The sequence below is a fragment of the Mobula birostris genome, chromosome 32, assembly GCF_030028105.1.
Source record: "Mobula birostris isolate sMobBir1 chromosome 32, sMobBir1.hap1, whole genome shotgun sequence".
NCBI classification, from domain to species: Eukaryota; Metazoa; Chordata; class Chondrichthyes; order Myliobatiformes; family Myliobatidae; genus Mobula; species Mobula birostris.
Window position 1 is genome coordinate 7,933,561 of NC_092401.1, and position 20,224 is coordinate 7,953,784.

At 44.3% G+C, this 20,224-nt stretch overlaps 1 protein-coding gene across 1 annotated transcript in view; it reads right to left on the minus strand.

Annotated features, from left to right (window-relative positions):
- The window catches only part of LOC140191119 (intercellular adhesion molecule 1-like), a 44,384-nt gene that overhangs the window by 1,857 nt on the left and 22,303 nt on the right, over positions 1-20,224 (minus strand). The window contains exons 3-7 of the mRNA XM_072248225.1: positions 18,322-18,633; positions 16,481-16,774; positions 14,492-14,773; positions 4,141-4,386; positions 1,838-2,119 (exon numbers count right to left, since the gene is read on the minus strand). Coding sequence (XP_072104326.1) covers positions 1,838-2,119; positions 4,141-4,386; positions 14,492-14,773; positions 16,481-16,774; positions 18,322-18,633 — 1,416 coding nt within the window. The remainder of the gene's footprint in view (positions 1-1,837; positions 2,120-4,140; positions 4,387-14,491; positions 14,774-16,480; positions 16,775-18,321; positions 18,634-20,224) is intronic.

The following is a 20,224-nucleotide window of genomic DNA, read 5'->3' on the forward strand; positions in this document are numbered from 1 at the left end:
TCACTGGAAAGATGTTGTCACCCTCACCCACATCTCCTGCATTTCCCGAACATCCGTGCTCACTCCATCATCCCACCACCTTAACAGTGATCGAGATCCTCTTGTCCTTATCTACAACCCCATGAGCCTCTGCATCCAACACATCATTCTCCTCAACGTCCACCATCTCCAAAACGATCTTACCACTAAACATATCGTTACCTCCTCACTCTGCAGAGATCACTCCCTCAGTGATTCCCTTCTCCATTTGTCCCTCCCCATTAAACTTCCTCCTGGCACATATCCCAGCAAGTGGCCAAAGTGCTCCACCTGCCCATTCACATCCCTGCTCACCTCCATTCAGGGCCACAAACAGTCCTTCCAGGTGAGGCAACACATCCCCTGTGAATCTGCTGGGTTGTCTATTCTGTCCAGGGCTCCCAATGTGACCTCTCCTACACTGATGAGCTCCATCGTTCATTGGGGGACAGCTTTGTCGAGCGCCTCCGCTCCATCTGCCAAGACCTTTTAATTCTGATTCCCATTCATGTCCATCCATGGTCTCCATTGTTCCAAGATGAGGCCACCCTCAAAGTGAAGGAGCATCAGCTGGGTAGCCATTCCTCCTGGGTAGCCTCCAACCTGATGGCATGAATCTTGATTTCTCCTTCCGGTTCAAAAAAATTCCCTCCCACTTTCCTCTTTTGCTATTCCCTCCTGAGAGCAGTTACCTCTTCTCACTTGCCTATCAGCTCCCCCTGGGTCTCCTCCTCGTTCCCTTTCTACTGTGGTCCACTGTCTTCTATCAGATTCCTTCCTCCCCAGTCCTTCATCTTTCCCATCCACTTAGAATCACCTTTCACCATCCCTATTATCCCTCCCCTCCACCCACCTTTTTAGTCTGGTTTCTTCCCCTTCCTCTCCAGTCCTGAAGAAGGGTGTCAGCCCGAAACGTAGACTGGTATGAACAGTGAAGAGGCCAGTTACAAAGCAACACTGTTTGAGGCAGAGATCTCAAAGCAAAACACTGCAGATGCTGAAAATCTGAAATAAGTACACTAGAATGGGAATACTTAGAAGTAAACAGGGTTAACCTTCCAGACCTTTCATTTGATCCAACTTGAAGCTCTGTTTCTCTGTTCCAAGATGCTGTTGGACCTGCTGAGTATCCCAACATTTTCTGTCTTCATTACTCTTAAAAGGTAGTTTGCCCATTTCAACACACACAAAATGCAGGAGGAACTCAGCAGGCCAGGCAGAATCTGTGGAAAAGAGTAAACAGTCGATGTTTCGGACTGACACCCTTCAGCAGGACTCACGAAGGGACCTGGTGAAGAGTCTCAGCCTGAAACATCGACTGTTTATTCTTTTCCACAAATGTTGCCTGGCCTTCTGAGTTCCTCCAGCATTTTGTGTGTGTTGCTTTGGATTTCCAACATCTACAGACTTTCTCATGTTTGCCCATTTGCTTCTTTGCTGTTGGTGTGCAGAGGAATAGGGAAAAATAATGAATAACAGGACGTCAATCTCAGGAGTCAGACAGCTCAGTTTAACACCGCATCTGACAGCTGGTATGTCTGAGACTGCTTTCTCAGTACTGCACAGGACACTAGCCTAGTTTTAATGCCCAAGATACTCGAGAGGGATTGAACCGCCAATCTCCCGACTCGAGGCAGGAGTACCATCCGACGAGCAACACACGGTCTGATGTAGAGAGAGATTGTACACCTTTGTTTATCCTGGGCATGTCATAACTCTCAGCATTTACTGGTGATCACTCAGGGATGATACCTCAGCTCTGAAATGGTTTATTATTTATTTTCTTATCCATGCACACCGACCAAGGTAACTTACTGACCTTCCATCTTGATTTCCACTTGCTCCTCATCCGTTCCAAATTTATTGCTGGCTCTACACTTGTAAATTCCTTTATGTTCTGATGTTGCCTGGGAAATGTGGAGAACCCCAGGAAGGTCGGTTTCCCCTGCGACTCCCTGACCGGGTCTTTCCCACGTCAGTGTTACTTGGGGGTTTCCACTGGAGTGACAAGTGACTGTAACTTCATCATCTACTCTGATGAAGACTGAAAACCTGGACACGGTTTTGTTATTTACTGATATAGTTGTGTTTCGTGGTTTATCTGGAAAAGAGTGAAAGGAGTGAAATTAACCAGCCCCTCCCATAGGACATAGAACAGTACAGCACAGGGTGGGCTCTTTGTCCCATGATGTTGTACCGACCTTTATAAACCTATTCCATCGACAACCCAACCCCTCCCTCCTACACAGCCCATCGTCCTCCATTCTTCTTTCATTCACGTGCCTATCTAAGTCTCTTAAATGTCCCTTATGTATCCGGCTCAACACCCTCCCCTGACAGTGCAGTCCAGACACTTCCTACTGACTATGTAAAAACTTGCCTCTGAATCCGTGGCTCACCATAAAAGGATGTCCTCTGCTACAGCCATTACCTGCCGGGGAATTAGGCGCTGGCTGTCCACTCTTCCTACGCCTCTTACAATCTTACACAATCATCCTCCTTGGCTCCAAAGAGCTCACTCAACCTTTCCACAGAAGACAGGCTCTCTAATCCAGGCAGCATCCTGGTGAATCTCCTCTGCACCATCTCTAAAGCTTCTTCATCTTTCCTATAATGAGGCGACTGGACATCACTACACTGTGACTCCAAAAGGCTGGAAAATCGAATTTGACTGTATGCTGAGCTCACTTCAGAGCAGCTGTGGTCAAAGTCCCGAGAGGCTTCAATCCAGAGTTCACTCTCAGTAAACAAACCATCTCTCTCTGCAATGAGCCCAGAACTCTCGTTGTCGTCAGGCTGAGAAACAACAGATTCTTTCGAGCCGCATGAGCTCCTTTTAACCAGAAGCATTTTAAGAGAGCCTTGTGCAGGGAGCAGTCCCACTGTCTGCTTCTCTGGTAGGGGGTGGGGGTGTGATTCACCACCAGGCCACAGTTTTCTCCAGGAAACACCAACCCTCATTCATGCCACGAGGTGAAGTATCTCAGCACTAACTCACTGTGTCCACTGTGGCTCATGGGAGCACCACCAGTCTTGTTTCAAACCGTTCTGGATTGAAGTTGTACGCCAGAGACTGGAGCACAATATCGAGGCCGGAGTGGTGGTGAACCTATGGCATGTGTGCCCAGGATGGCACAGGCAGAAACTTTGTTGGCATGCAGCAATGCCCCTTGATTCTTCTGATTTTTTTCATTTATTTCAATGTCTCTGTTATACTTTTATTAATAGTAACTTAATGAATGCACAAATTGTTACTTATGTGTAAGTAACAATTACACATTGTAATAGAGTCATAGAAAAGTACAGCTCAGGAACAGGCCCTTCGGTCCATCTAGTCCATGCCAAAACTTTGTAAACAGCCTTCTCCCATCGACCTGCACCGGGACCATAGCCCTCCATATCCCTACCATCCATGAACTGATCCAAACTTTGCATAAATGTTGAAACTGCCACTTGCAATTGGCAGCTCATTCCACACTGTCACACCTCTGAGTGAAGAAGACTCCTCTCATGTTCTCCTTAAACTTCATACCTTTCACCCCTACCTCATGGCCTCTGGTTGTAGACCACCCAACCTCAGTTGAAAAAGCCTGCTTTTATTTACCCTACCGATACCCCTCATAATTTTGTATACCTCTGTACTATCTCTTCTCAATCTTCTACATTCTAAGGAATAAGCTCCTAGTAATAAGTAAAGGTATTTACTATAAACACTATGAATAAAGGCTTTTCCTTCAAAGAGTTCATATCTAATTTAATTGATTTGGAAATCAAAATCTATTAATCCCATCAAGTCACTGAACTGTAAACATTTAAACCATTTTTGATAATGTTGTTCACATTGTAAATCCATGCTGTATTTCAATATTTATGCACATTTTATTCCACATTCATGATTTAAACTTTAAGTGTTGAATGTTGTTTCATTTCCTTTTTAACTAAGACATTAAGCTGAAGTTCCATTTTGTAGAGTTGCCATTCTGAAGAGGAACAGAATTCACCCTTGTGCCCTGGGCATATTTTGTTTCTGTTTTTGATGATATTGTACAGACAGGGAATAAAGCAACTTATTCTGCTCCCATGTCTTATGGTCTATTCCACAAAGGAACCTCCTATACTTACACAAAATCTCTGCATGGTGAGAGGAGTTGGTGGAACCAATATCATTGCTGACTCTGCACATGTACTGACCACTGTCTCCCAGTTGGACTGAGGGGATGTGCAGTGTCTCACCACTACTGATCGTTTTTCCATCTTTGATCCAGCGCACCTCCGGAACTGGGTTGGCATCTGCGCGACAGGTTAAATTCTGGGATTTCCCTTCAATCCAGTCCTGCTTTTCAGAGATCTGTGCTTTCCTTGGAGAATCTGTAAAGTTGGTTGGAAATAGAAATTAAAAGCTGAAAGTTAAGAGCACAGGATCGTTTCTTGGTGATTTTTGGTGCTGACCAAGTTCCACTTCTCAGAGTAGAGAGACTTTTACTTTAATAGCCTGTGCTACCACCAAGCACAGCAAGTCAAATGCACTCAGTGGCCACTTTATTAGGTATACCTGAAGACCCCAGTTTGGTCTTCTGCTGCTGTAGCCCGTCCTCTTCACATTTCAACATGCTATGCATTCAGAGATGCTCTTCTGCACACCACTGTTGTAACACATGGTCATTTGAGTTCCTGTCACTTTCCTGTCAGTTTGAACCAGTCTGGGACTCTCCTCTGAACTCTCCTGTTAACAAGGTGTTTTTGTCCACAGAATCACCGCCCACTGGATAGCTTTTGTTTTTTTGCACCATTCTCTGCAACTCTTGTTGTGCATGAAAATCTCAGGAGGTTGGCAGCTTGAGATACTCAAACCACCCTGTCTGGCACCAACAAGCATTCCACAGTCAAAGTCACTTAGATGCTAATGTTTGATTGAAATGTGAATAAACTTTCCTATCCATGGACCTGTCCAAGTGCTTTTAAGACCATTTTGAGAGGATTAACATATAAAAGCAAAGAGGTAATGTTAAGGGTTTATAAAGCACTGGTGAGGCCTCACTTGGAGTATTGTGAGCAGTTTTAGGCCCCTCATCTGAGAAAGGATGTGCTGAAACATAGAATAGAAATATAGAAAACGTACAGCACAATACAGGCCCTTCGACTGACAAAGCTGTGCCAAATATGTCCCTACCTTAGAACTACCGAGGCTTACCCATAGCCTTCTATTTTTCTAAGCTCCATGTATCCATCCAGGAGTCTCTTAAAAGACCCTATCGTTTCCGCCTCCACCACCACCAGCGGCAGCCCATTCCACGCCCTCACCACTCTCTGTGTAAAAAAACTTACCACTGACATCTCCTCTGTACCTACTTCCAAGCACCTTAAGACTATGCCCTCTCATGCTGGCCATTTCAGCCCTAGGAAAAAGCCTCTGACTATCCACACGATCAATGCCTCTCATTATATTGTACACCGCTATCAGGTCACTTCTCATCCTCCGTCGCTCCAAGGAGAAAAGGCCAAGTTCATTCAACCAGATGTTCCTCAATCCAGGCAACATTCTTGTAAATCTTCTGTGCACCCTTTATAGGGTTTCCATGTCTTTCATATAGTGAGGCGACCAGAACTGAGCGCAGCACTCCAAGTGTGGTCTGACCAGGGTCTGATATAGCTGCAACATTACCTCTCGGCTCTTAAACTCAATCCCACGATTGATGAAGGCCAATACACCACATGCCTTCCTAACCACAGAGTCAACCTGTGTAGCAGTTTTGAGTGTCCTATGGACTCGAACCCCAAGATCCCTCTGATCCCCCACACTGCCAAGTGTCTTACCACTAATACTATATTCTACCATCATATTTGACCTACCAAAATGAACCACCTGATACTTATCTGGGTTGAACTCCATCTGCCACTTCTCAGCCCAGCCTTGCATCCTATCAGTGTCCCGCTGTAACCTCTGACAGCCCTCCGCATTATCTACAATATCCCCAACCTTTGCATCATCAGCAAATTTACTAACTTATCCCTCCACTTCCTCATCCAGGTCATTTATAAAAATCACAAAGAGTAGGGGTCCCAGAACAGATCCCTGAGGTACACCACTGGTCACCGGCCTCCATGCAGAATATAACCCGTCTACAACCACTCTTTGCCTTCTGTGGGCAAGACAGTTCTGGATCCACAAAGCAATGTCCCCTTGGATCCCATGCCTCCTTACTTTCTCAATAAGCCTTGCATGGGGTGCCTTATCAAACGCCTTGCCTCCTACAAGGGGTGATTGATAAGTTTGTGGCCTAAGGTAGAAAGAGTCAATTTTAGAAAACCTAGCACATTTATTTTTCAACATAGTCCCCTCCTACATTTACACACTTAGTCCAACAGTCGTGGAGCATACGGATCCCTTCTTTGTAGAAGTGGTCCACAGCAGGGGTGATTGATAAGTTTGTGGCCTAATGTAGAAGGAGATATTAACTTCAAACTTTCTGCATTATCACTCAAAGAGTTGAACTGCATGTGCATGTAACAAGAGCGACTTGGACCTCCAGGCAGTCCACAGCAGGGGTGATTGATAAGTTCGTGGCCCAATGTAGAAGGAGATGAGTTACTCAGCTCTCGTTACATGCACGTGCAGGTCAACTCTGAGTGAAAATGCAGCAAGTTTGAAGTTAATAACTCATCTCTTCCTACTTTAGGCCACAAACTTATCAATCACCCCTGCTGTGGACCACTTCTGGAGGTCCAAGATGCCGACCTCTACAGAGAAGGGATCTGTATGCTCCACGACCGCTGGATTAAGTGTGTAAATGTAAGAAAAATAAATGTGCTAGGATTTCTGAAATTGACTCCTTCTACCTTCGGCCACGAACTTATCAATCACCCCTCGTATATTGAAACTGGAGAAGGCTCAGAGGAGGTTCATGAAAATGATTCCTTCATTGAAAGGCTTGTCACATGAGGAGCGTTTGACGGCCCTGGGCCTGTACTCACTGGAATTCAAAAGAATGAGGGGAATCTCACTGAAACCCATCAAGTGTTGAAAGGCCTCGATAGAGTGGATCTGGTGAGGAGAGTGGCAGAGTATAAGGCCAAAGGACAGTGCCACGGAATAGAGGGGCGTTCTTTTACAATGCAGATGTAGAATTTCTTCAGCCAGAGAGTGGTGAATCTGTGTAACTTGTTGCCATAGGAAACTATGGAGGCCAAGTCATTGGGTATACTTAAGGTGGAGGTTGATAGATTCTCGATTGTTCGGGGCATGAAAGGATGCAGGGAGAAAGCAGGAGATTGGGACGGACAGGGAGAATGGATCAGTCTTGATGAAATGACAGAGCAAAATCAATGGGCCAAATGGCCTAATTCTGCTCCTAAATCTTATGGTTTTTTAAATGTTACTAACATAGTTATCGAAGCTCTGTGATATATCAACTCTTTTTCAGCTTTATGTCTTTTATAATGTGTTTTTGCACATTCTTTCTTTTTGCTGTATAAGTGATTTAATTTTGAAGCTTGATACCCTTGTTGCCACTGTGCAATTTAAATTTGGCCCAATTTCTAAGTTTTTCTATGTGAGGGGGTTGATGTTCTCGCAGTTCAGTGATTTGTTTTTCTGCATGGGGAAAGGGAGGATTTAATGCTCTTGTTGCCATTACCAGTGAAATTTGAGGTGATTTGTAAGTTTTTTTGTGTGGGGTAGGGTCATGAATGGCTTCCATATTTTTCTTTGTTCCCTGGCTATCTGGAGAAGATCAATCTCAGAGTTATATAGTGCATACATACTGTGACAATAAATGAACCTTTGAAACTTTTTCACCTGGTAGCTCATTCCATATACCCTCTCGATAAAAAAGTCACCCCTCAGGTTCCTGTTGCATCTACCCCCTCAGCTTAAACCAATGCCTGCAAGTTCTAGGTTCCCAACCTGGGATAAGCATCACAATCAATACCAGTACAGTTTACCAGTGGCTGCGTTATCCCTAATGGAGTTACTTTGTCATCTACTGAGTCATTTGCTAAGGGTTAACAGCAGAAAGCTTCATGCCTGTAGTTGGCACTGATTCACATTTAGAACAGAGAAAGATGTGCATTACAGCATTAATGCCTGCTGAGCATTGGTAACATCCTGCTTTTGAGGAGAGCTGAGGAAGTCTGCAGTTCATAGTAATCCCACAAGGTGGCAGTGCATCATACATTTTGATATTGAGCCTCAACTCCTTTAAACCTCCCTACACTGAGCCCATTCATTCCCTGAGATCCTCAAAGGAGAGAAAATGAGCATTGTTATTTCAATATTGGTGAAAATTGTATAATTCCAATACTCCGACCTTAGATATAGCAACAGAAAGGAAAGGTGAGAAGTTACAGATCAGAATCAATATCACCAGCAATGATGATTTGTTAAATATAAAGAAAGAAAGCTGAATTAGACCAAGAATAAATATATGTCTATTAAATAGTTAAATAAAAATAAGTAGTGTAGAACAAAAAGTAGTGAGGTAGTGTTCACGGGTTCAATGTCATTTAGAAATCAGATACCACCTTCTAGAAGTTTTGGGCAGGTATCAGAACCCATCCTGCACTTGATTCAGGATCTCTTATTCCCCCAAACCTCTCCCCACTCCATGCTCTCTGGAACACCTGGCATTAACCAACCTGAAGTCCCCAGAAGTGCCTGACGAAGAGTCATCGATCTGAAATGTTAACTTTGCCGGACTTGTGTGTTGCCAACATTATGTGTGTTTTGTTTCTGAAGTGTCACTGCCTCCCGAACTCTTCATTTGCTCCTTGAAAAGTCCTGTTGAACTGAGTCACAGGGACATGATGGACAGCCTCGGACTGTATTATCTGATTGATCCTGTTCTGTGGATTTGCTGAGGATGCCCAGAGGAAATTGAATCTCAGTGTTGTATGTGGTGATATGTATAAACTGATAATAAATTTACTCTGAACTTTCAACACGGGGGCACATGTCTGAGATGAGTGGGAAAATGAGATGAGTTTCTCTAGTTTGTGACAAGTTACAAAACCAGTTGTCACAGAATAGGGGAACTTCGGGTTCAGAAGGGAACGTACAAAGGACAGAGTTATGTTGACCTTTGTTAACAGGCTGGCCAGGTGACAGGAAACCTCGAGACAAAATGCTTCAGTCAGGTTACAGTATCACAATGTGGAAAGCTGACCAGGTATGCTCCATCCACAAAGAGCAGAACAAAGCCAACACAATCATTTGGTGTTTGCTCCCTGACGTGGGAATACTGTATATTCCAGTTGTTCACCGGTTACTGAGTTACCAAAAGCTTTGCACAATTATCTTCACCAGACCGACGCCATTAGTTCATGAGGGAAACTTAGCAGCGCCGTAAGGGAAATCAGAAACAGGTAACAGATGTTGGCCATGTCAGTGTTGCCTGGCTCCAAAGAAACGAATCGGCAAAACAAAAAATACAAGATTTTGATTGGGAAGGGTGAGAGGGGAGGGGGGTAGGTCAGGAAATGGAGTCATTGGAGGTGGGGGTCATAGAGGGGGCACGGGAGCTGGGAGGCAGAGAGGGCACAGGGAGGCAGAGAGGGGTTGCGGGAGGGAATTCAGAGAGGGGTCAAGAGAAGGGGGTCAGAGAAGGCATGGGGAGTCAGAGGGGCCACAGAATGAACTCGGGCCTCACGCCGCGGGGTCACTTGCTTTTCCGCTGCTGGGGGGGTGAGGCGTCCAAGCCGTCATGCTCTACCGCGAGCAGCACAGCGCTGTTGTGGTTGACTGAAGATTCCATTTGAACTGAGGGGTCTGGACTATATGCATATAGATTTGTCTTCTTGTGTCTTTATTATTTTTCGATATATTCCTCTATTTGTGAGGACTGGGCCTCTACGCCATGTATCGCCGAGCGGCCGTGGGCATCAGGGCCAGTCGAGAGATGATCACAGTGACTGGGGATCTGGACTATACAAGTGCATAATCTGTGTCATTGCAATTTACTGATATTCTGTATGGGTTTGTTGATTTGTACATGTAGGAACTGGGCATCAAACGGCGGTGATTCCGGCTGGGGAGGATGTGTGGGAGGCAAACCTAGACTCTTTTATTCCGTGAATGTGTTCTTGTGTGTGACTGTTGGTTATGTGTTTTAGCACCTTGACCCCATTAGTAACGCTCTCTCGTTTGGCTGTATTCATCTGTGTTTGAATGACAATTAAACTTGAACTGAATTGAAGATGATTTGACTTGGTTCGGGTTTAGACAGAGCAAATAGTGATCAGGTGACCCTGTCAGTGGATAGTCGGAAGTCCCTCGAGTCAGAGTCCCAGGCAACCGTGGGGAGTTGAGCAAAACCCGTTCATGTGGAGTGTGTTTGTGAGGTGGAGCTCTCTTCCTGAAGGCTGAGGGAGCAGAATCAATCAGGCTGAAGGATGGGCTCAAGGGAAAGTAGGCTGGAAGGCTAATGGGGCTAAATGGATTAATTTGAAAAGAGCAGGGAAGGTCTTGATGGGCAGAATGGCCTCTGTTGTAATGATTCAAGGATATAATTTTATTTTATTTAGAAATATAGTATGGTTACAGGCCATTCGGGGTCTACGAGCCTGCACCACCCAACTACTCACATGTGACTACGTATCTATGTCTATGAAGGTGACTCTTTGGCAGTCCCTGCCTGTTCAATACTTGTTCCACTACACTCGCCAGGGTGGTTCCATTCATTGTATGAGCCCCACCCTCAAATGGATCAGGATTGAACACCATTGACCAGCCCTCGGCCCACTCTCTTAGATAACCAGGATGTCCCTGTAAGTTACTGATAATTCTTTACTGCCTACAATACCATTGGTACCATCTGCAAACTCACACCTTCACAGCAAAATTGTTTTTACTGTATAAATAACGAACAAAGATGTCAGTAGCAGTCGTTGTAGGATACCATTAACCAAAGGCCTTCAGCCCAAGAAACAGATTTCCACCATTCCCCTCTGCTTCCGACTGGCAAACCACTTGTGAATCCAGTTAACCATCTCTGCCCTGTCCCTCCTGACCACCATCCTCATGGTCTCCTCTTCGAAAAACTCTAACCAATCTTTCAGTCAAGGTTTACCACATACAGAGCCATGCTGATTCTCCCAAAGCATAACTTGTCCATCCAAATCCCAGATTCCCATCCCGACACTGATGTCGGATGTGTTCCCTTATTATTTGTCATATTAACCCAAATCGTATGAATTGCTTTAATATTTCCTTCTAATTAACCTGAACTAATTTAATACAGAAATCCCCCGCTTTTTGAATGTTCGCTTTACGATACCTTGCTGTTACGAAAGACCTACATGAGTTACCTGTTTTTGCTAACAGAAGGTGTTTTCACTATTACAAAAAAAGGCAGCACGCGAAAAAGCAGCCGCTCTCCCCCAGATTAGGAATGGCATTCTAGCTGGCATTGCTTAAACACATGCCTGTGAGCATCCGTTTGCAAGATGCGTTCTAAGGTATCACAGAAGTCTAAAAGAGCTTGTAAGGGTGTTACACTTAGCGTAAAACTAGGCATAATTAAGCGTGTCGATCGTGGTGAACGAAGCAAGGACAAAGTGAGTTTGGCTTATGGAAGTTGACGAAGATGATGTTGAAGAGGTTTTGGCATCCCATGACCAAGAACTGATAGATGAAGAGCTGAAGTAATTGGAAGAGGAAAGGATAACAAACGAAACTGAATGCAGTAGTGTACGGACTGAAAGTGAAGTCATCCAGGAACTGAACGTGAAACAACTGCGTGAGATTTTCACAGCAATAATTGCAGAAAAGTACAACTTTAATTTTGAAAGGGTACGTTGGTTTAGGGCATATTTGCAAGTTGGTTTGAGTCCTTACAAAGAACTGTATGATAGCTGCGTGGTCCCATGGTGTTTTATACTTGCGTACTATTGTTTGCACAGATGAATGTGGTACCTTCAGGTGTTTGGAAATTGCTCCCAAGGATAAACCAGACTTGACATCATTTTCTGACCTCAATCTGATAGAAAATTTGTGGGCAGAACTGAAAAAGCGTGTGCGAGCAAGGAGGCCTACAAACCTGACTCAGTTACACCAGTTCTGTCTGGAGAAATGGAACAAAATTCCAGCAACTTACTGTGAGAAGCTTGTGGAAAGCTACCCAAAACGTTTGACCCAAGTTAAACAATTTAAAGGCAATGCTACCAAATACTAACAAAGTGTATGTTAACTTCTAACACACTGGGAAATTGATGAAAGAAATAAAAGCTGAAATAAATCATCCTCTCTACTATTATTCTGACATTTCACATTCTTAAAGTAAAGTAGTGATCCTAACTGACATAAGACAGGGAATGTTTTCTAGGATTAAGTGTCAGGAATTGTGAAAAACTGAATTTAAATGTATTTGGCTAAGATGTATGTAAATTTCTGACTTCAACTGTATGTGAAGAGCAAGAGGATAAGACGTGAGTGAATAGGACCAATCAAGTGTGACAGTGGAAAAGTGTGAATAGAACTGGAGGAGATGGCACAGGTATTTAGTGAATACTGAAGCAAAGTATTCATTATAAAGAATGATCTTGGCGATTGTAGGGATAACTTGCAGCGGGCCGAAAAGCTTGAGCATGTAGATATTAAGGAAGAGGATGTGCTGGAACTTTTGGAAAGCATCAAGTTGGATAAGTCACCAGGACCAGATGGGATGTACTCCAGGCTACTGTGGGAAACGAGGGAGGAGGATGGGAGAGATTCCGGAGCATTGGAGGGTTGCGAATGTTGTTCCCTTATTCGAGAAAGGGAGTAGGGATAGCCCAGGAAATTATAGACCAGTGAGTCTTACTTCAGCGGTTGGTAAATTGATGGAGAAGATCCTGAGGGGTAGGATTTCTGAATATTTGGAGAGGCATAATATGATTAGGGATAGTCAGCATGGCTTTGTCAAAGGCAGGTCGTGCCTTAGGAGCCTGATTGAATTTTTTGAGGATGTGACATTGATGAGGGTAGAGCCATAGATGCAGTGTATATGGATTTCAGCAAGGCATTTGATAAGGTACCCCATGCAAGGCTTATTGAGAAAGTAAGGAGACATGGGATCCAAGGGGACATTGCTTTGTGGATCCAGAACTGGCTTGCCCACAGAAGGCAAAGAGTGGTTGTAGACGGGTTATATTCTGCATGGAGGCCGGTGACCAGTGGTGTACCTCAGGGATCTGTTCTGGGACCCCTACTCTTTGTGATTTTTATAAATGACCTGAATGAGGAAGTGGAGGGATAGATTAATAAATTTGCTGATGACACAAAGGTTGGGGCTGTTGTGGATAGTGTGGAGGGCTGTCAGAGGTTACAGCAGGACATTGATAGGATGGAAAACTGGGCTGAGAAGTGGCAGATGGAGTTCAACCCAGATAAGTGTGAGATGATTCATTTTGTAGGCCAAATATGATGGCAGAATATAGCATTAATGGTAAGACTCTTGGCAGTGTGCAGGATCAGAAAGATCCTGGGGTCCAAGTCCATAAGACACTCAAAGCTGCTACGCAGGTTGACTCTGTGGTTAAGGCGGCATACGGTGCATTGGCCTTCATCAATTGTGGGATTGTGTTTAAGAGCTGAGAGGTTACATTGCAGCTATATAGGACCCTGGTCAGACCCCACCTGGAATACGGTGCTCAATTCTGGTCGCCTCACTACAGGAAAGACATGGAAACCACAGAAAGGGTGCAGAGGAGATTTACAAGGATATTGCCTGGATTGGGGAGCATGCCTTATGAGAATAGGTTGAGTGAACTCAGCCTCTTCTCCTTGGAGCGACGGAGGATGAGAGGTGACCTGATAGAGGTGTACAAGATAATGAAAGGCATTGATCGTGTGGATAGTTAGAGGCTTTTTCCCGAGGGCTGAAATGGCTAGCACAAGGGGGCATAGTTCTAAGGTGCTTGGAAGTAGGTACATAGGAGATGTCAGGCGTAAGTTTTTTTTTAAAAAAAACACAGAGTGGTGAGTGCGTGGAATGGGCAGCTAGCAGTGGTGGTGGAGGCGGAAACGTCAGGGTCTTTTAAGAGTCTCCTGGATGGACACATGGAGCTTAGAAAAATAGAGGGCTATGGGAAAGCTTAGGTAGTTCTAAGGTAAGGACATGTTTGGTACTGCTTTGTGGGCTGAAGGGCCTGTATTGTGCTGTAGGTTTTCTATGTTTCTATAAGCAGACGCTAATGTGACAATGGCCCCATGCGTCCCCACAGTACTGATGCATCAAAATACGAGAGATGATTGATCCAGTCAAACACTCCCAAAGCAACACACACACAACGCTGGAGGGACTCAGCAGGTCAGGCAGCATCTATGGAAATGACATTTCAGGCCGAGACCCTTCTTCAGCACTGGGAAGGAAGGGGGAAGACTACAGGACACTCCCGTAGTTTGAGAAGTTCTGTATGGAGTGGGAGGAGAGCTGGTTGTTCATCTGCATTTGAAATAAAGAACTCAACAGCCTTTAGTGTTGATAATCAGATCACTTACACTGGACAGCGAGAGTGGTGGACTGCCGTTTAACAATGGTGTTGGCGTGATGGTGAAGTGTCAGCTCGGCCTCGCAGGTGAACTGCTGTCCATTCAGTTCTGCTGGTGGATTCACAGTGTGGTAGATAGTCAGCCCAGTACTGGCTGACCTGTTCGCTAATATCTCACTTCCCTTCTTCAGTCTGAGTTGAAGTTCCCCTGAGACGTTAAACACACTGCAGGTAATATTCACCGGAATTCCCTCAGTGGTGATCGGGATTTGGATTTCAGGGTTGGAGAAAACTGTAACAACAGAAAACATTGTTAGGAACTTTCTCAAAGTGAGTTCTGCAGCCCTTCTGTACCACTAGACTGAGGTAGCAAATGGAACTCTTTTGAAGTCTGTCTGTGATACAGCACCCACCTACCTCACTGTGTGTCTAGTGGCTAAAGAAATTGCTGTGGGAATTATCAAAATCCACCCCACCCCCAACAGTTCCCAGCATCATTCACTCTTGACCCAATCTCATCAAAGCAAATGACACATTGGTTCAGTGCATCTTTGAGTTTGAGCAATCCTGGTAAAGCTGTCATTCACCACAACAGGGTTAGTTTAGCTAGTAACCAGCCAGTGGTTTCTTGGTCATTTCAGATAGCACTTTGCTTCAATGCAATGATGAATAACCCACAGAATTAATTCATTGGGTATGAAGTGTGTGAGTGTGTGTGCGCGTGCGTGCGTAGAGAGCGCACACGTGTTATATATACACTGTGCATCTAATTGCAACTTGTAATTTATGTATTGCACCTTGGGTATGAAGTACTTTGGTATATTGTGAGGGTGAGAGCCTGTGCGGAATATATTTTACTGACAGTGCATGTACGTTGTGAAATTTGTGGCAGCAGTACAGTGCAATACATAAAACTATAAATTGTGAATATATATATATATATACACACACACACATACACTCTATATCTAATTGCAACCTATAGATTATTTTATGTATTGTGCTGTACTGCTGCCACAAATCAACAAATGTCACAACACAAGTCAATAATGATAAACCTGATTCTGATTTAACTTTGCTGCAAACTTCTGTCTCCTTTCTATCTAATGATACGTTTGTTGGCAGCCTTTGATTCCACATTCAGTTTCTATCTCTGTCAAATTGCCAGTCGCTGCTTCTGCAACACAATTTTATCCTGGTACATCAGATATTGATAGACACACACACACACACACACACATACAGATAGATAGATAGATACCTATATCTTACTGTAATTTATAATTTGTTCTTGTTATCATGCATTGCACTGTACTGCTGCTGCAAAACAATAAATTTCATGACATGTGCCAATGGTGTTGAACCAGATTCTGATTAATGGCCAAGCTTCGTCTCATGCTCCATTGAACCTGCTCCATTGATAAACCCACTGGCTAAATAACTACATCTGATTCAAAGATTCATTTTATTATCAAAGTATGTATTCAGAACACAACTCTGATATTCGTCTTCTCCAGATAGCCATAACACTCAGAAAAATTGTGGGAGTTGTTTGAAAAGACATTGACCACCTCACACCCACCCATCCCCTCCCCGCATGAAAAAGGAATAGGAAACTGGCAAACACCCCCAACCCTCCCTTGCACGAAAAACGAACAGATCGCCCAGATAGAAAACAGCAGCTGAAATATCAAACCCCAAACCTCCCAACCTTTCCCTTCCACAAAAACTAACAGTTCACCCACATGGAAAACGGCAGCTAGAACAAGCCCCAAACCCCCAACACCCTCCCTCACAAAAAAAAAGGAACAAAACTCCCCCGACTCCCTCCCTTAAAACCTATATTCCTTTTTCCCTGTAATTCTATTGATTTCTGTTTCAAATAACGATTGACTGAAAACCTGCTCTGTGATACTGTCTGATTGACTGTCTAGGAGCAGGAAGGAAACTCTAAAACATTACTGTCTAGTCAAAGTGCTCAATTATCCAGCATACTTACCGTACACGTCAATGGTAATGCTATCATTCTTTGATGAAACTGATGGATAGTCCTCAAAATCTGCCATACAGTTGAGTTCAGTCACACCGGTCTCTCGTGGTGTCCATGTAGCTGTTGCCTGGACTGTGGTGGGATTTGATCTACTGGCAACTGAATTCCATTCCTCACCATCTTGAAACCATTTTAATCTCACCTTCTCGGCAGGGTAGATGTTTGAGACCTCACACGTCAATGTGGTCTCCTGATTTACTTCTACAGGGTCTCTGTTGAGAATCCTTGGAGGCTCTGCAAAAGCTGCAATACACATAAGAAATTCACTGCACATTGGTTTGCCTTGGCCTGTTTCAGACACTGATAGAATGATGCAAAACTGACCAAACCTCTATAAGCCTCTATACACCACCAGGAGTTCATCAAACCCACATCAGTGTCAACAGATTCCATACTATGCTCTTTCTCTGAACTCTTTCTGCTCTTCAGACATCCCAAAAATCTAACTCTTTGCTCCTCCCGTGGGCAGTAATAGAGTAAACTCTCACTGACTTATCAAGAGTGTGATCTCAATGAGCAGCTAGTTTGGGGTGGCACGGTAGTGTAGTGGTTAGCACAACGCTTTACAGTGCAGGTGATCCATGTTCAATTCCTGATGCTGCCTGTAAGGAGTTTGTACGTTTTCCTGTGACCGTGTGGGTTTCCTCCCACAGTCCAAAGACGTACTGGTTGGTGGGTGAACTGGTCATTGTAAATCGCAGTGTGATTAGGATCGGGTTAAAATGGTGGATTGGTAGGCAGTGTGACACGAAGGGTCGGGAGGGCCTATTCTGTGTTGTAGCCTTTGAATCTACTTTGTTCCGCCTGTACTGGCCCAAGAGAATGGCTGATCCCTAAAGAATGGTCATAAAGCTTTTGGCACATTTGCTTTCATAAATCAAAGTATTGCGTAGAGGAGATGGGACGTTATGTTGAAGTTTCATAAGGCATTGGTGAGGCCTAATTTGGAGTATTGTGTGTAGTTCTGGTCACCTACCTATTGGAAAGATGTAAATAAGGTTGAAAAAGTACAGATAAAATTTACAAGGATTTTGCCCTGGACTGCAGGATCTGAGTTATAAAGAAAGATCGAATAGGTTTGGACTTAATTCCTTGGAATCTAGAAGATTGAGAGGAGATTTCATAGAGTCATAAAAAATTATGAGGGGTATAAGGCTAGTAGGGTATTAGGGTAAAGGCTAGTAGGCTTTTCGCACTGAGGTTGGGTGGGAATACAACTAGAGGTCATGAGTTAAGGGTGAAAGGTGAAAAGTTTAAGGGGAACATGAGGGGAAACTTCTTCATTCAAATGGCTGTGAGAATGTGGAATGAGCTGCCAGTGCAAGTGGTGCATGTGAGCTCGATTTGAACATTTAAGGCAAGTTAGGATAGGTACCTGGTTGGTAGGGGTATGGAGGGCTGTGGTGTTGATGCAGATGGATGGGAGTAGGTCGATTAAATGGTTCAGCACAAACTAGGTGGGCTGTACTTTTCTATGACTCTGTCTATTACCACCACCTGCACTGACCACCAAGAAGGACACCGGAGTATCAGGTAAGAGTGCAGAATTTGCAGGAGTTTGGAATTGTTTCAGTGATCTTCAGCCAAATAATCTCTTCTACTTCCATGGCTCTCTGAAGTTGTAAACTTTGAGTCTCAGTTCAAGACAAAGAAGTTTTGCTGAACAGATAAAACAAGAAATGTGAAAGCCTTTAAAGCAGGGCCACTCATTGCTTATTTTTGCAAATTCTTAACCAATGTGGGGGGGGGGGGAGTTGGGGGTGGCAGTTCAATTTCAAAATGGAACTCACAGTAAGTTTTCAGAGTCACAGATGCGTTTGCAATCCATTTGGTCGTGTTAGGGCCTAAGTTCAACTCTGCCAAGCAGGTGTACACCAGTCCATCGTCTGAAATACTTGGATTGAAATTAAGGACGTTCTTCAGTGGACCATCATCTGGGTAACCTGGTTCCTCTGTGGAATTACGCTGAACAACCTCACTCCCTCTGAGCCAGGTGAGTACGAGTTTGTTCTTTGGATAGACCTTCGGGCCAGTACACTCCAGCTGATACGGTTTGTTAACTTGCAGCACGTCAGGAGGTGGAACAATGCTTAAATTTCGATCTGTTAAAGGAGAATCATGTTAACAAAATTCATGCAAATTACAAATCTAGATTATGCTTGTGTCAAACACAAGAAAATCTGTAGAGGCTGGAAATTTGCAGTAACACACACAAAATGCTGGAGGAACTCAGCTGGCCAGACAGCATCTAAGGAAAAGAGTAAACAGTCGATGCTTTGAGTGGAGACCCTTCATCAGGTTTGGTAAAAGAAGGGGAGAAGTCAGAACAAGAAGGTGGGAGGAGGGGAGGAAGAATTACAAGGTGGTAAGTGAAAGGGGAAACTGGGAGGGGGAGGGGGTGAAGTGAAGAGCAAGGAAATTGATTGGTGAAAGAGATACAGTAAAGGGCTGGGGAAGATGGAATTTGATAGTAGAGGATCAAAGACCACAGAAGAAAGGGAAGGGGGAGTAGCACCACAGGGAGGTGATGGGCAGGTAGGGAGATGAGGTGAGACGGGGAGCAGGAATGGGGAACGGTGAAGGAGAGGAGGGGTACAATTCAATGTTCATGCCATCAGGTTGGAAGTTACACAGACAGAATATTTGTTTCCTTCTCTCACCTGATCTCCTTGCCTGTCCAGTTTCACCCATCACCTGCCACCTTGTACTTTCTTCTTCCCTCCCCCAACTTCTCCCCTTCCTTCTCAGTCCTGAAGAAGGGTCTCAGCCCAAAATGTTGACTGTTTACTCTTTCCACAGGTGCTGCCTGGCCTGCTGAACTCCTCCAGCAATGTTGTACTTGTCCCACCTTTCATTCCATTCACTGTCATTTCAGGTGACTTCAGAACTTTGAAATACTCTTTAATATTAAGTCTACCTTCATTAAAAAAATTCTTCAAACTTTAATGAATGTCACTAACAAGTGGTGCTCAAGTATAAAGTTATTTTACCATACACATGTACACCACCAAACAAACCAACATCCTTCTGGAGCAAGGTGCACAACACAGTACACATACAGTAAACTCACACACAACACAAAGTAATATTACCACAAATAACGAGGTGCATTACAACACAAGTTAAAACATAAACAGTATAATGCTACTGGTGCTTCAAACCTGATGAGGCCTGGGTGGTGCCAGGGAGTTCAGTAATCTTACAGCCTGGGGGAAGAAGCTCTCTCCCATCCTAACAATACCTGTTTTGATACTACAGTAACCCGTGTCTGATAGTAGGGGTCAAAGAGACTGTTGGACGGATGGCAGAGATTATTGACAATGGTAAGGGCCCTGCATACCCAGCACTCCTGATAAATATCTCTAATGGGTGGAAGAGAGACCCCAATAATCCTTTCAGCAGTCCTTACAATCCTTTGTACAGACTTATGGTCAGGTGCCTTGCAATTCCTGTACCAGATAGATATGCAGCTGGTCAGGACACTCTCAATAGTGTTCCTGTAAAAATTGTTGGCATGGAGTGGTGGGACAGGGTGGGGGTGTGGGAAATGGAAAGCCTAGTTTGCCCCAATCTCCTCAGGAAATGGAGATGCTGCTGTACTTTCTTGTCCAAAGAAGTGGTGTCGAGGGACCATTATGTTCACTCCCAGAAACTCGGAGCTCCTAACTCTATCCACTGAGGAGCCATTTATGT